Genomic DNA, 14,555 nt, shown 5'->3' on the forward strand with positions numbered 1-14,555 from the left:
TAAAAATGGACTAGTAATCTTACCTATTTCATAGGTTGTTGACAGAGTGACTAAGAAAATGCACATAGAAATACTAGTCTACAGTAAGCACTCACTGAATGTTAGTAATTAGATACTGGGTTTCTGCCTTAGTCTTCTTACTAAGACACATTTAGGTCTCAGTACCCAGGAATAAAATTTACAGTAATAACATTTTGAAGAAGCAGATTTCTGCTCCTCATTTCATAATTTTTTCATGTATTATTAGGATACAGATTTTTTTTTGGAATATCTTACCAGTAATCTTTATTTAATATACTCCCAGATTCCACATCGGGTAATACTTCATTTTTAAAGTGACTTTTGGTTATCTGGCTTTTGAACATCTGTAGCCTTTTAGAGAGATTGAATATTATCAGTTTTACTGCAGAGTTTCAACCCTTAACACAGGGTGAAGGAGGATGGGCATGTGACGCCAAGATTATATCAATCACGTGAAAGCCCAGTCGCCCGCCCCCCTGGTGCCGTAAGCGCCTGGTCACTGTTCAGGTGTGCCCTCCTCAAGCGTGGTCCTCCCGCTCATCCTGTGGACTCAGGTCCATGTTGGATCCGTGGTGGGAGAAGGCCCTGCTTGTTTGGCTCACAGGGTAATCTCAAAGACCTTGTATAGAATCTTTGGTTCCCTTGTAACACTGGTTCCTGTCGCTCTGTTGAGCTGCCGCTGCATCTCAGACTCTCAAGACTGGTTGGTTGCCTCTCAAAACAGGCTTGAGAACAGTAGGAAAGTAGAGTAGGTCAATGTGGCATATGGTTGAGTTTGTATGCACAGATGTGGCGGAGAACAGCAAGGACAGTCTTTTAAATTGGTTTCTCGGTTATAAACGTGGCATGCAGATGTTTCATGGTTATGGCTGGGATTGAGGTACATTTAGCAAATGGTCCCTTTCATGGGATCACACATTAACCTAATTTTGAAAAGCTCTGATTCTCATCTCCGTCTGAAGCTACTTGGAGAGGGCAAGTCTGTCTTTGCTGTAAGCATCTTACAGCATCATCACTGATATGGAGCATCGTCCAGCACAGATGGAATCTAGAATCCGTTTCTGTGCAGAACATTCAACATTAAACACATACATATTTTGTGGTTCTTCTGGTTTCAGGTTCTCTGTTTCTTCTTGTATTTTTAATGACATAGATCATTTTTAAATACTTTATTTTGAAGCTTTCACACACGGTGGCACATGTAAAGCGGTCCCCTCTCTGATATAACAGGCCCCTAAGGCCAGAGTGAAAGGCATCACTCCTGAACCACTGGCTAGTTTCCAAACACCACGTGTGGAATCTGCTAGTTTTTACGTGTTAACTCCTATGGTTTGTCCCTCCTCGTTATTGTGCTGATTGCACAGAGGCTATTGTTTCTAAATGCTTTAGGAAATGACAGAGTCTAGATGTTTTGGGAAATCAGTAACTAATATGTGTGTGTGTGCTGAAACATTTATACTCAATGGAGATACACCCGGTAGCCCTATGATTTTTCCTTTTACCTCTTTGAAAGTGTGGTGTGGCTATTAAGAGATCGATGTGAGGGTCTCCACGGGTCTAGAGAATCAGCTGTGAATTCTCAGCTCTGCCAGCACCCACAGAACTCACCAGGGGGCTCCCATCCGTCCTGTAGGCCTGGTAGAGGTACCTTGGCTCCCCCTGCTCTGCGAAGAACAAGTCCCCTCCAGTGGATAAATATCCCATCATTTCACAGTGTAGCACCCCAGCTTGATTATATTCGTGTTTATTTGTAAGCTTTCTTTTTTTCTGCTTTCTTTTGCATACGTGGACATAACTCACTTTCTCTGTGTTTGCTTTTCTACCACAGACACGGGAGCAGAAAGACAGGCTCTAAAGGAAAACGTGTACCCTAAACTGAGAGAATTCTGCAGAGAGAACTATGGATTAGAGTTTCAGGTAACTCTGATGTTAATTTCACATTTAACTTTATCAGCTGAACAACTAAAGTTTGTTTCTTGTCACAACTTAGGTGTTATAAAAGACAAGTTTTAGGCTATGGAAAATGTCATTTCTTTAAGCATGGATGAAAAGAAACACTGGAAAATAGAAGTAAAATACTTCGTCATTTTTGAGGTTTTGCACTTTTACTCTCTGCTTCTTGGACCCTACTCGTTATTGCCTCATGTTTTTCTTTGAACCATGTTTATTTGCTTTGTTGCTGACCTCCACTAACATGAAAAGGCAAAGGTTGCAGAGCACCTGCCTTCACACTGGCCTCTCTAGAAATGTTGTGCATCTAAAAATTGGAACTGGGACTTGGCTGGCAGCCCAGTGGTCAGAGCACCATGCTTTCACTGCCGAGGGTACAAGTTTATTCCCTGGTCAGGGAACTAAGATCCTGCAAGCTGTGCAGCACAGCCAAAAAAAAGAAAAGAAAAGAAAAAAAAAGTACAAATTGGGATCAGTTCTCTCACTTCTTTTTAGCATCTTGACTAGTCCTTGCCTTCCTTTTCACCTTTTAGCTTTTATTCACATTGTCAAATGTCCTTTTTCCCAAGCATTTCAGAATTTACCATTTACCAATAAAAAATATCGTCAGCATTTCAAGAGGCTGTAACTGTGCACATCATTGCTGAAATTCATAAACATGGCATTGTAGACACCATCAATTTGGCCATCTAATAGAGAAGTACTAGGAGACATTGGTCCTATCCTGGACATCCAAAATTTTTTGAAGTAAATGTCTCCTGCAACAGATAGCATTATGTAGTGAGAATTTGTTAGCCTCATTCACAGTGAACATCTTAGCTGCTATCTGAACTACATGCTTACATTGTTAAGTAAGGAGTATGGACCAGAGGTTTGTAGTATGAGTACAAAATGTGCTATTGTTAATGGAAGAAAATTTCACCCTTCATTCGTTTCTTCCTGAATACAGTTGGCCCTTGAGCAGTGCAGGGGTTGGAGGTGCTGACCCTCTGCGGAGCTGAAAATCCACGCGTAACTTTACAGCCAGCCTCTGCATGCTCAGCCCCTCTGCGTCTACCCTCGCTCCATACCTGCAGGTTCAGCCAACCGTGGATCATTTCATACTATAGAACTTACTAGCTAAACAAAGCCACACATAAGTGGACCCATGCAGTTAAAACCTGGGTTATTCAAGAGTCAGCTGTAAATATTTCATCTTGGTATACCTCATAATGCCTTCTAATATGATGTATAAAATAATAGCTTCAAAATGGCTTTAATCTTAATGCTTAGTGTCCATCAGCAGCAAGTTAATATGACACAAATATTGAAGAGTTACTCGTAAGTCAGTTTACTTGAAACGCTATGAACCTAGATTCCTTGTTGTGAAATCAGCACTACTTTATACAAGGACTCTGGTTCTACCGATAACAGGGTCTCGACTGTTTAAAAAAAAAAAAAAAAAGAAGAAGATATGTTAAAGTTTCCAAAGACTAAGATATTCCTTGGGGATTAAGTTAGCATAATATGTCTCAGTATATTAATCCCATCTTTGAGTTTATTTGGGTTTTCATCACTTCTGTTAGTAGAAGGTTGAGCTGAAGAACAGCTGCCATAAAACATGAAATTGATCAGAATTAGCTGAAGGGGAAAACATACAAATTTTCTAAATTATAAGCAGGTACAGGAGAAGACAAATAAAGCCAAAGGAAAAATGTAGAAGGCAAGGTCCCTAGAAGAAATTAATGGCAAGGATCATTCCAGGCAAGTATATTGAATCCATTGATGAGAGGCTCACAGCAGGGGAAACAGCATTGGGTAAAGTGTGACATGGAATTGACTCCCAGCTCTTGACTGCGAGTGAGTTAACCCACCCCCTTGTCCTTCACAGGCTTCCCTCATAACTCAGTTGGTAAAGAATCTGCCTGCAATGCAGGAGACCCCGGTTTGATTCCTGGGTCGGGAAGATCCCCTGGAGAAGGGATAGGCTACCCACTCCAGCATTCTTAGGTTTCCCTTGTGGCTCATCTGGTAAAGAATCCACCTGCAATGAGGGAGACCTGGGTTCGATCCCTGGGTTGGGAAGATCCCCTGGAGAACAGAAAGACTACCCACTCCAGCATTCTGGTCTGGAGAATTCCATGGCCTATGCAGTTCATGGGGTCACAAAGAGGCAAACAAGACTGAACGACTTTCACTTTCACTTTTTCGTCCTTCACTATCTAAAATGGGTTGTGACAGCTTACAAATCTGAGGTTGTCTTTGCTTTTTACCTTCCAAGCTTCTAAGCTCAAATACATAATATCTGAATCTAAGAATATACCTCTTAGCATAGCCTTTCCTTATAGGTTGACTACAGATCTCCCTGAGGCTGTGTTGGGCTCGCTGTGTATGGTTCTTGGAACCATAAAGAAATGGTTCTCTTTTCCAACTGCAGCGGAATGTGCCAGAAGCTTCATGGGGAAAAAAAGTTTACCTGTACCATGTTCTGAATTCCATCTCTGTGCATTGGACCCAGGAGAAATGTATTTCCTAGAATTACTCAGACATACCAGTCTATTTCACACCTTCTTGCCTTTGCTGTTCTCACTGCCTGCAGTGCTTTTCTTCTGGCACTTCCCCTGCCTCACCCCCTAAATCCTACTCGTGGAGAGTCTTCCTGCCTCACCGTAAGTCATGCCCGTCTTGTTCTTGCCCACTTCTCTGCAACAGTGTGTCTTTCCATTTGGTTTCTTGAACACTTGAAGCCTATTCCCATATAAGGATTTTGCACTGGCTCTTCTCTCTGTAGGAATACTTACTGCTTCATCTTCACATGGGTGCTTTCCTACTATTGTTCAAGTCTCTGCTGAAATGTCATTTCCTAGAGATGCTTCTGTGATGACTCAATTTAAATAAGCCCCTGGGTGCGCTCTCTTTTATGTCGTCCTGTTTTAGTTCTTTGCATAGCATGTTCAGTGTTGGATATTTTCCTTGTTCACTCATGTATTGGCTTTCTTGCTTCAAGAAGCAAGCAACAATCTTTCTCTCAAGATTGTTCCACAAGTACAGAAACTTGTCTGTCTTCATGACAGCTACATTTCCTGATCCTCGAATAATACCTGGCACATAGTAACACCCCAGAACAATGTCTTGAATGAGTGAAGTCCCAGCCCAACCATTACCTGCTTAAAGAATTATTCTCTGATAGCCCTCTTCCTCTCTGCTTACGCCACATACCCTGATCCCCTAAAACCCTGTGCATAACCCCCAGTCGTTCATCTGGTTCATTTGAGAAGTGTTTGTTGACCATCAACAACATGCCAGACAACATTCCAAGTGCTGGGAGCACAGGAAGAAATCATCAGACCCTCTTTCTGTGGAGCTTCGAATATTTTTGAGAGAGGCAGACAATAAATGGTAAATTCCAGTGGTAATAGATGCATTTTATTGAATAAATTCTTTTTTAAAAAAGTAAAGCATGCAGTTACACGTATTCCCCATCCCGATCCCCCCTCCCACCTCCCTCTCCACCCGACTCCTCAGGGTCCTCCCAGTGTAACTGTATGGCTGATTCATGTCAATGTATGACAAAACCCACTGAAATGTTGTGAAGTGATTGGCCTCCAACTAATAAAATAATATTAAAAAAAAAAAAAAAGAATAGAAACAGAATAGTATAGCTCAAATAGAAATTTAAAAATTGAAAATACAAAAACCAGAATAAAACCACTGGATGGCCTCAAAACCAGAATAGAGAAGACAAGAAACTGAAAAAGTGAAATTGAATATGGAACAATAAAAACTGACTAATATTCACAAAGACTGGAAAAAAAAGAACAGACCTTCAGGTACTTGTTGTTCAGTCACTCAGTCATGTCCAACTCTTCACAACCCCATGGACTGCAGCACACCAGGCTTCCCTGTCCTTCACCATCTCCTGGAGCTTGCTCAAACTCATGTCCATTGAGTCAGTGATGCCATTCAACCATCTCATCCTCTGTTGTCCCCTTCTAGTCCTGCCTTCAATCTTTCCCAGCACCAGGGTCTATTATAAAATATAGTGTTCCTGTCATCAGAGACTCACAAGAAGAGAGAAAGAGAATGCAACTGTGAGTGTATCTGAAGAAATAATGGAATATAAATTCCCAAATTTGGAGGAAAAAATTCTTGAAAGCAGCAAGAAGTGATGCATGATATATAAGGAAGAAAAATTTATTTTTAAATATTTATTTATTTTTAATTGATGATTGGTTTATAATATTGGTTTGATTTCTGTCATACATCAACATGAATTAACCATAGGTACAAAAAAAAAAAAGTAAAGCATGATAAAGGGAGGTAGGGAATACTGGGTGGTCAGAGAAGGACTCAGTCATAAGATAGCCTTTGAGCGGATATCTCCAGAAAGTGATAGAGAAAATCATGCAGATGTTTTGGAAGGAAAATCCCAGGCATAGGCAACCAGAAAAGGGGTTTTGGATGAGAATGTGTTCAGAACATTCTGGTCTTGTTGAAGAAGCCAAGTGGTAATAGAGTAGAGTTAAGTAAGGGAAATGATTGTAGGAGATGACATCAAAGGCAGATCATACGGAAATTTATGGTCACAAAGAGTTGGACATGACTGAACAACTTCCACTTCACTTCATCTTAGTGACCCTATTTCCTCTTCTTCACTTTAGCATCCACTAAATCCCAAATACCCCAGATCTTCCTCCTAAATATTTCCTCAGTCTGTGCCGTCTGTCCTGGACTATGTTACTGTCATCTTGACTGTGCAGTAGATCCTGCTGGCCTGTTTACCTTCATCTCCTCCTCCTCCTTCCCAGCATCAGCCCCTCCGTCCCCGGACCTCCTCCATCCTGTTCCTGCTGCGGTATCTCTGAAGTACAAATTGACTCTCTCATCCACAGGACACATGTTGTCCTTCTCGGCCTGGAATGTGCAGTTCTCTTCTCCATTTCCCCCATTCCCACCCCCGTCCACTACCGAGTCCTGTGTGTCCCCTCCTCCACAGGCAGCCTGCTTTAGCCTTTATAATCTACATTTGTGGGCTTCTCTGGTGGCTCACTGTTAAAGAATCCGCCTGCAATGCAGGAGGCATGGGCTTGTTCCCTGGGTCGGGAAGCTCCCTTGGAGAAGGAAATGGCAACCCACTCCAGTATTCTTGCCTGAGAAATCCCATGGACAGAGTAGTCTGGCGCGCTACAGTCCATGGGATGGGGAAGAGTCAGACACGACTTAGTGACTCAGTAACCACAATCTATGTTCAGTTTCCCAGATGGATTCTTTTTATTCCCCTGAATCTCCAGACCCACTGGGCCCTCTGTGTGGTGTGCCCTTAAATTGTCCCCCATGCCAATGACTAGAAAATTTTCTACTTTGATAGCATGTGTCATATTGTTTTAATTGCTTTTAAAATGTTTTTTTCCCCACTAACTGTAAGTTCCTTGAGGTCAGAAGGCATATTATGTATATCATTTTATCACCAGCCTTTTTTTTTTTTATCACCAGTCTTTTTTAGAGACCCTAGTTCATATATACATAATAAATGTCAATTACAGTGAACTTATTGATTAAATTAATAAGACCAAGAAGGTGAGAGTCTTGACCACTGCTGTGCAAAAGAAATATAATGGGAGTCACAGGTGCAAGTCACAAGTGCAATTAGATTTTCCAACTACATTTTAAAAAGTAAAAGGAAACAAAAATCTTAAGAATGTATTTTATTTAAGTCATTTTATATCCAAAGCATCATTTCAACATATAAGCAACATAAAAATTACTGAGTTACCCTATATCCTTTTTTCACACTAAGCTTTCAAAGTCCAGCGTATATTTTATACTCATAACACATCCTGATTCAGACTGGCCACATTTCAGGTGCTCAGCAGTCATATGTGGTCAGTGGCTTCCATGCGAGTCTGTGAAGTTCTAGGAGGAGTGGTCAGGGTGAGGCCATTCTAACAGGGAGGAGAGCCTTACTGCCCAGAGATGTGTCCTGCTGCAGGTGATGGAGAGACTTCATTAGAGGAGCTGCAGTGGGGATGGGAATTCATTTGAACATGTTTAAAAAAAATCCAGATGATGATTCAGGAAATAATTTTTCACTAGTTACATTAGGAGCTTATATTTGATCACTTTTGGACACTGCATTAGTAGACTATGTCAACAACAACAAAACACACACACACAGTGGAAAAGCTATGAATCATGTATTTTGGTGTCTTACTGTGGACTGTAGCCCAGGAGACAGCCTCTCAGAGAGCTCTGAGAAACTGTTCCAAGAGGTAAGGGGGAGATGGGTACGTATGTGATTTTGGCAAAGTAATGAGCATGCAATAAACCATGCATCTCAGCAGAAGGTTGCTTCTGGTCACCAGGAACAGGTATCTTAATTAATGACTTTAGTGCTTTTCTAAGTATGGAAAGATGCAAAAATCCAGGTTCATAAAATTTATATGAAGGCCTATCCCACCAGCTTACCCAGAATTCCGAGGGCTCCAGTCTCCTTTCAGGGTGTGTTAAAGGTCAGTGACTCCAGGGGCTAAGGACTTAATTCTTATAGAACCGGAGGGTGAGCAACTTTCTACAGGTGCATAATCTGAAATAGTTAATGTAGCTGTCAAATATGCTGTGGAATGGGACTCAGTAACTAAATGAGGCAACAGACTAAAACTTATGCTCAAGCAGTTCATGTGCCTGCTATCTTAAGACTTAAACTTTACTTGAAACTAAAAGAGGAAGGTGATGGAAATGCTTATTTCCCAGTGTCAGATGAACAGTCCTTGTCTTGATAAGGGCCATTTGTTACCTTTATCAGTGTTGCTTAATATAGATTTTTTTTTACATTTCCCGAAAACTCTTGCAATCATCTATAACCCCTTGGTCTCAGAGCAGGAACTCCTGTGCGGGCCCAGTCCTTTTCCTTCTCTGGGCAGGCAAGTGTTGAGTTCCGAGTGTGTGGGGAAGTGTGAGTGAACTCTGAAGCTCCAGGCAGCAGGAAGACCTTGCCAAACCTGCCCTCCGCCCCAGGTGCCCTCCGCACTGTCGACACTGTGGTGCTGCTTGAAGACACCAGAGGGACCAGTGCTCATCCTTGGTGAGGGTGCTTCCTGAGGCCCCTTTGGTCTAGAGTTTTCTCTTCTTTGCTTGAGGTTCCATCTCTTCATATTTCCTTTGGCAGCACAGGTCCGGACCTATCTGCCTTTTTTCATCTCTAGACCCCCGGTTAGATGTCATCTTCTTAAGCTGCTGCTTGTGTGAGTGAGCCCCATGTCAGCATCTCTGCCCGCTCCTCTCTAGAGTTACATGAAGGTAATTACATATGCTTCCTCTTCACTGACTATGCTAAAGCCTTTGACTGTGTGGATCACAACAAACTGTGGAAAATTCTTAAAGAGATGGGAATATGAGACCACCTTACCTACCTCCTGAGAAATCTGTATGCAGGTCAAGAAGCAACCTTTAGAATCAGACGTGGAACAACAGACTGGTTCCAAATTGGGAAAGGAGTACGTCAAGGCTGCATATTGTCACCCTGATTACTTAACTTATATGCAGAGTACATCATGAGAAACACTGGGCTGGAGGAAGCACAAGCTGGAATCAAGATTGCTGGGAGAAATATCAATAACCTCAGATACTCAGATGACACCACCCTTATGGCAGAGAGTGAAGAGGAAAGGGAAAGAGGAGAGTGGAAAAAGAGCCAGCTTTTTCCCACTCTTGATGAAAGGGAAAGAGGAGAGTGGAAAAAGCTGGCTTAAAGCTCAACAGTCAAAAAACCAAGATCATGGCATCCTGTGCCATCACTTTATGGCAAATAGATTGGGGAAGCAGTAGCTGACTTTATTTTGGGGGGCTCCAAAATCACTGCAGATGGTGACTGCAGCCATGAAATTAAAAAACACTTGCTCCTTGGAAGAAAAGCTATGACCAACCTAGGAAGCATATTAAAAAGCAGAGACATTACTTTGCCAACAAAGGTCCATCTAGTCAAAGCTATGGTTTTTCCAGTGGTCATGTATGGATGTGAGAGTTGGACCGTAAAGAAAGCTGAGCACTGAAGAATTGATGCTTTTGGACTGACTATGGTGTTGGAGAAGACTCTTGAGAGTCCCTTGAACTGCAAGGAGATCAAACCAGTCAATCCTAAAGGAAATCAGTCCTGAATAGTCATTGGAAGGTCTGATGCCAAAGTTGAAGCTCCAATACTTAGGCCACCTGAAGCAATGAACTGACTCTGCTTAGAGTCAGAAAAGACCCTGATGCTGGGAAAGATTGAAGGCAAGAGGAGAAGGGGATGACAGAGTATGAGATGGTTGGATGGCATCACTGACTCGATGGACATGAGTTTGAGCAAGCTCTGGGAGTTGGTGATGGACAGGGAAGCCTGGAGTGCTGCAGTCCATGGGGTCACATATTCAGACACAACTGAGCAACTTAACGGAACTGAATTGTTTTTTGATGTTAAAGTATCAAAAATGGAACTCATCTTTCTCCCTTTTCCCAGTTTCCCAGTTGTTACCATTCCTCAGTCTTCTAGACTTTTAAATCTTGGCTTACAGTTCATTCTACACCCTTTACAACCTAGATCCAAATAGCTGTACCCCTTGATTCACTGGAAATAGTGTTTCCTTGAAGTTTGCCTTGTCTTTTGATTTCACAAGGCTGTCTTTACTCAGGCTTCCATATCTTGATAGCTTAATGTCTATGGTAGCATTTTCTTGATCTTTCCTTACCCTAGGTGTTCTTGTGTTCTGGTCCAGACTGTACACAGCACAGCAGCTACTCAAATAATCTTCTATGAACTGCATTTACCAGATTTCATTCATTCTAAGATGCATGTTTTTTCATCTCAGAAATTAGTATTTGTCTTACAAATAGTGTGTCATGGTGTGATTGACAGTGCATTTCTTTTCTAGTGGAATGTACAATATTAGAGCAGCCTACTACTGGTGATGCTTTATATTCAGTAGGATATAACACTTTACATAATTTATGGGATACACTGGAAACAGCATATGTTTTTCTGTTAGAAAGACTAGGATTCAAATTCTGAGTCTGCAAATTATCTATCCTGTGGCTCTGGGAAAATTGTTTGATCACTTTGACACACAGCTGACCCCTCTGGAAAGTGAATGGGATAGTATTTATCTTCCAGGATTGCTACGAGAATTCAGTGAAAGAACACAGCCTGGCATGTGGAAAGCACTTAACCAATGTTCTTTTTTCTTTTTTCCATCTTTTAAGTCTTTCTCCTGATTAAGAACCTAGCTTAATGAAATTATTCACATGCATTTTTCTTTTGCCTTTTTTTAATAAGGTAAAAGGCCTTTCATCAAGACATCTGTCTGAGGGGTGGTACATGGTGTGTGGTGCAGAAGGAATGTGAATGGGAAGAATATTCAAGAAATATGTCTTGTACACAAGAAAGGTTTATGCAGCCAGACAAAAACCTTGGAAGTCACACTATTAGCATGTGAGAAGATAGCGCTAAATTCCTTAAAATACTTCTCTAGCATATCAGTCAGCACTGAGGATTCTGACCCTGCAGATCTGCTGTGTAGAGAAGAAGGCCCAGCTTGTCAGTCAGGCAGAGCTAGGACCCACCTGATGTGGTCTCCAGGGAAACCATGACGGAGACAGAGGGGCAGAGTTCAGTAGACTTGCTCGCCCATCCCCTTTCTCGGAGTTGGGATTCAGAAAAGGGGAGGTGGGTGAGATCAAAGAGAACAGCTTGCGTCTGCTCTCTGCTGAGGACTCTGGAAAGAGTTGGCCTCACAGCAGTCCCCGCTCTGCCCCTACCTCTGCCAGCAGACCCAGATGTGGCCACCTGATGGCCATGGCCACAAGAGACCATGAGATCTGCCTTCTCAAGCTACCCTCAATTACTGTGTATCACATATGCTGAGGTAAGAGCTACCGTTATTCTCGAGGACAGGGAGAGAGGACCACACCTCTCCTAGGATGGAAACACTGGACGGGGGGTGGGCTCAAGGCCTGGACTTCGCATCCCCAGCAGGGCAGGGTGGCTGTGGTTGGCTGCAGAGCAGTACCAGGCTCTGAGCAATCTGAGAGGGAAAGGCCAGTCCCTAGGTTACAGCTGCCCCAACCAGCCATGCTGCCCGCAATGGCCATCACCTGGGACTACGCCCTAGCGATCTATTTTTCCCCTTCAGGATATGAGGCCACCCAGACATCATCTTAGGAAAATAAGGAGGGGATGGGGAAGCTGCAGTTTTTTCAAGAGTCAGTATCTTGATTCAAAAAAGAATAAGCACTTAGTAAAGAGTCCTTGGAAATATCAATTCAGACTAGGGTTTAAACTGAATAGAACTGAAGCTCATTTTATCCTGATAACCAGAGGATAGAGACTTAGGCAGCAGACCAAACCAACTTTAGACAAATAAAGAAGATATATTCTCTGTGTGCATCCAAGATGTACACAGGTCACTGAAATTACGTCTTATATTAGTTTGACCTTACTCATAGCTACTGAACCAATCAGCTCCTTAGTCTCACACTGAAGGTTCATCATCGGTTGTCTTGACATGCTTTTCCTCTATTGCATCTTCTTCCACCACCACCACCCTCATGTTCATTTGAGCCCAGTCTCCTCTATATTCATTTTTTCCTCCCGACTGTCTGCCTGCTCAGGAATCTCAAAATGCATTTTGCTTCCTGAGTTGCCAAAATACATCATTGGCTTTGTAATTGACAGGATGTGTTGTCATGCCCTTGGTCTTTTCTCCACATTGTCAACTAATCACTCCTTTTCCATTTTCCATTAATCAACTGTGTGCTTCTTTCTAAAGTGAAATGCGTCTCCCCTTATTGAATCACACATCATTTCACTCAGGCCAGCACTTCAATTTGTCTAGCTTGCTTCGCATTTTGGTTCTGTGTGTCAAAGCCTCGGCAGGTCTTACCAAGATTGCTATTCTGTAAAAGTCTTATAAGCAGGTTACATCATCCTGCTTCCATCCATGAGCCAGTTTATAAAAAGGGGGAAAGGAAGATTAGTATATAGTAGAGGTGATAAAAGGGAAGAAAAGCATTATGTCACCATTGACCTTCCTTGCTCCAGCTGAATTTTAAAATACTGGCTCAACATTTCTGCAGTATGGAATGGCTCCTCTAGGATTCTCAGGCCTGACTTCCCAAGACAGTATTTTTGTTCCTCCTTTGTGCGCATAGCTGATCTTCTGTAGAGCAGTGGCATTGTGGGAAACTCCAGAATTTATTGGAGGAGCTATACTATGCTGAACATGTAATTCTGCTAAATTGTGACTGTCCCTTAACACAAACTCTGGAAATCACCCCAGAGGATTAGTCCCTCAATAAACAGAATGAGAGATCCCCATTTGCAGGTGACACTTAAGTATCCCAATCGGGTCCAATCACCATGAAGTCCTTCTCAAACTCTGAACACAAGGTAGCTGTTTCTTTCCATCATTTTCTATTTCTTGTAGAAAGGAGAGAAGACCTTTTAACAAGTCTTGGCACAGTTAAAAAACATCCATTTAAGAGGTCTGCTCTGTCAATAATCAGTTATAAACGACTGACAAAGTAACTGAAGCCAAGTTTTCTTATCCACAAAGCCAAGTGTTTCTTCGGCCCAATCTTGTTTCCTCTCAGCTCCCAAAATTACCATGCCTCGACCTTCTGTCTATATGGGCAGGCCCCGTCACCTTTCTGTCTTTGCTGCTCTATCTAGAGGTGCCTCTGGATACCCTCTCTGAAGAACAATCTCCTGTGCCCGTATCCCTCAGGTCCAGACTCCTGTCTGTCTTCCTCGTAACGTCTACCCCACACCCCAGGGCAGGTTAATGCACTTGGGTCCCATGGGCTTCACTCATTTATTCACGGACATTTATTGAGCCTCTGCTCTGCCTAGGCCGAGTTGTGCGTGCAGTGGATACTCTCGTGTTGGAAACACATGAGTCCCAGCCCTCAGGGAGTTTGCAGTCATCACAGTGCTGACCGGGGTGGTGCTTGCTGCAGATGAAATGCACAGAACTCTGGGCACGCAGGATGGGGATGCCTCGTGGAACCTAGAGGCACTGGAAGGCCCGCTGAGGAACTGGTACCAGTCTATGCCAAGTTCTGAAGGCTGGGTAGATGGCCAGGTTAGAAAGAAGACCGTTTCAGGTGAAAGGAACATATTTTCATAAGCAAATTCGGGGAGGAACTTTATGTAGCACTCGCTGGCTGCCAGGCACTTATTCCAAGTGCAGTATATGTATATTAACTTGTTTAACCTTTCCTAGGAGCCTAGGAGGTAAATTCTATCTTTGCATTTTATTAGATAAAGACACTTAGAAATATAGAAAGTACGTAACTATTAGATATCCCACAGCTACTTAGTGGCAGAGTCAGAATTTGAATCACTGCTATTTGGCCCTAGGGTCCGTGTTCTTAATGAGTGTACCAAAAAGCCTCTTATATATTCATGAAAATTTATATAAATGTTTAGGTATATAATTTATACCTGTATATATGTAAGTCTGTGTGCATATATAAATGTGTACTCGTGTATACACATGTTGCACAAATGTGTGTGAGGAGTATACATACAGCTGGCACATGACCCATGAGTGAGAACATGGGATAAGGTGAAG

The 14,555-nt window shown here is 42.4% G+C and overlaps 1 protein-coding gene across 1 annotated transcript in view; it reads left to right on the forward strand.

Moving 5' to 3' along the window:
* Nucleotides 1–14,555, forward strand: part of NWD2 (NACHT and WD repeat domain containing 2) — a 204,411-nt gene that overhangs the window by 80,380 nt on the left and 109,476 nt on the right. The window contains exon 2 of the mRNA XM_065907053.1: nt 1,850–1,938. Within this exon, the coding sequence (XP_065763125.1) occupies nt 1,850–1,938 (89 nt within the window). The remainder of the gene's footprint in view (nt 1–1,849; nt 1,939–14,555) is intronic.

This window comes from Muntiacus reevesi, chromosome 16 (genome assembly GCF_963930625.1).
Source record: "Muntiacus reevesi chromosome 16, mMunRee1.1, whole genome shotgun sequence".
Classification (NCBI taxonomy): domain Eukaryota; kingdom Metazoa; phylum Chordata; class Mammalia; order Artiodactyla; family Cervidae; genus Muntiacus; species Muntiacus reevesi.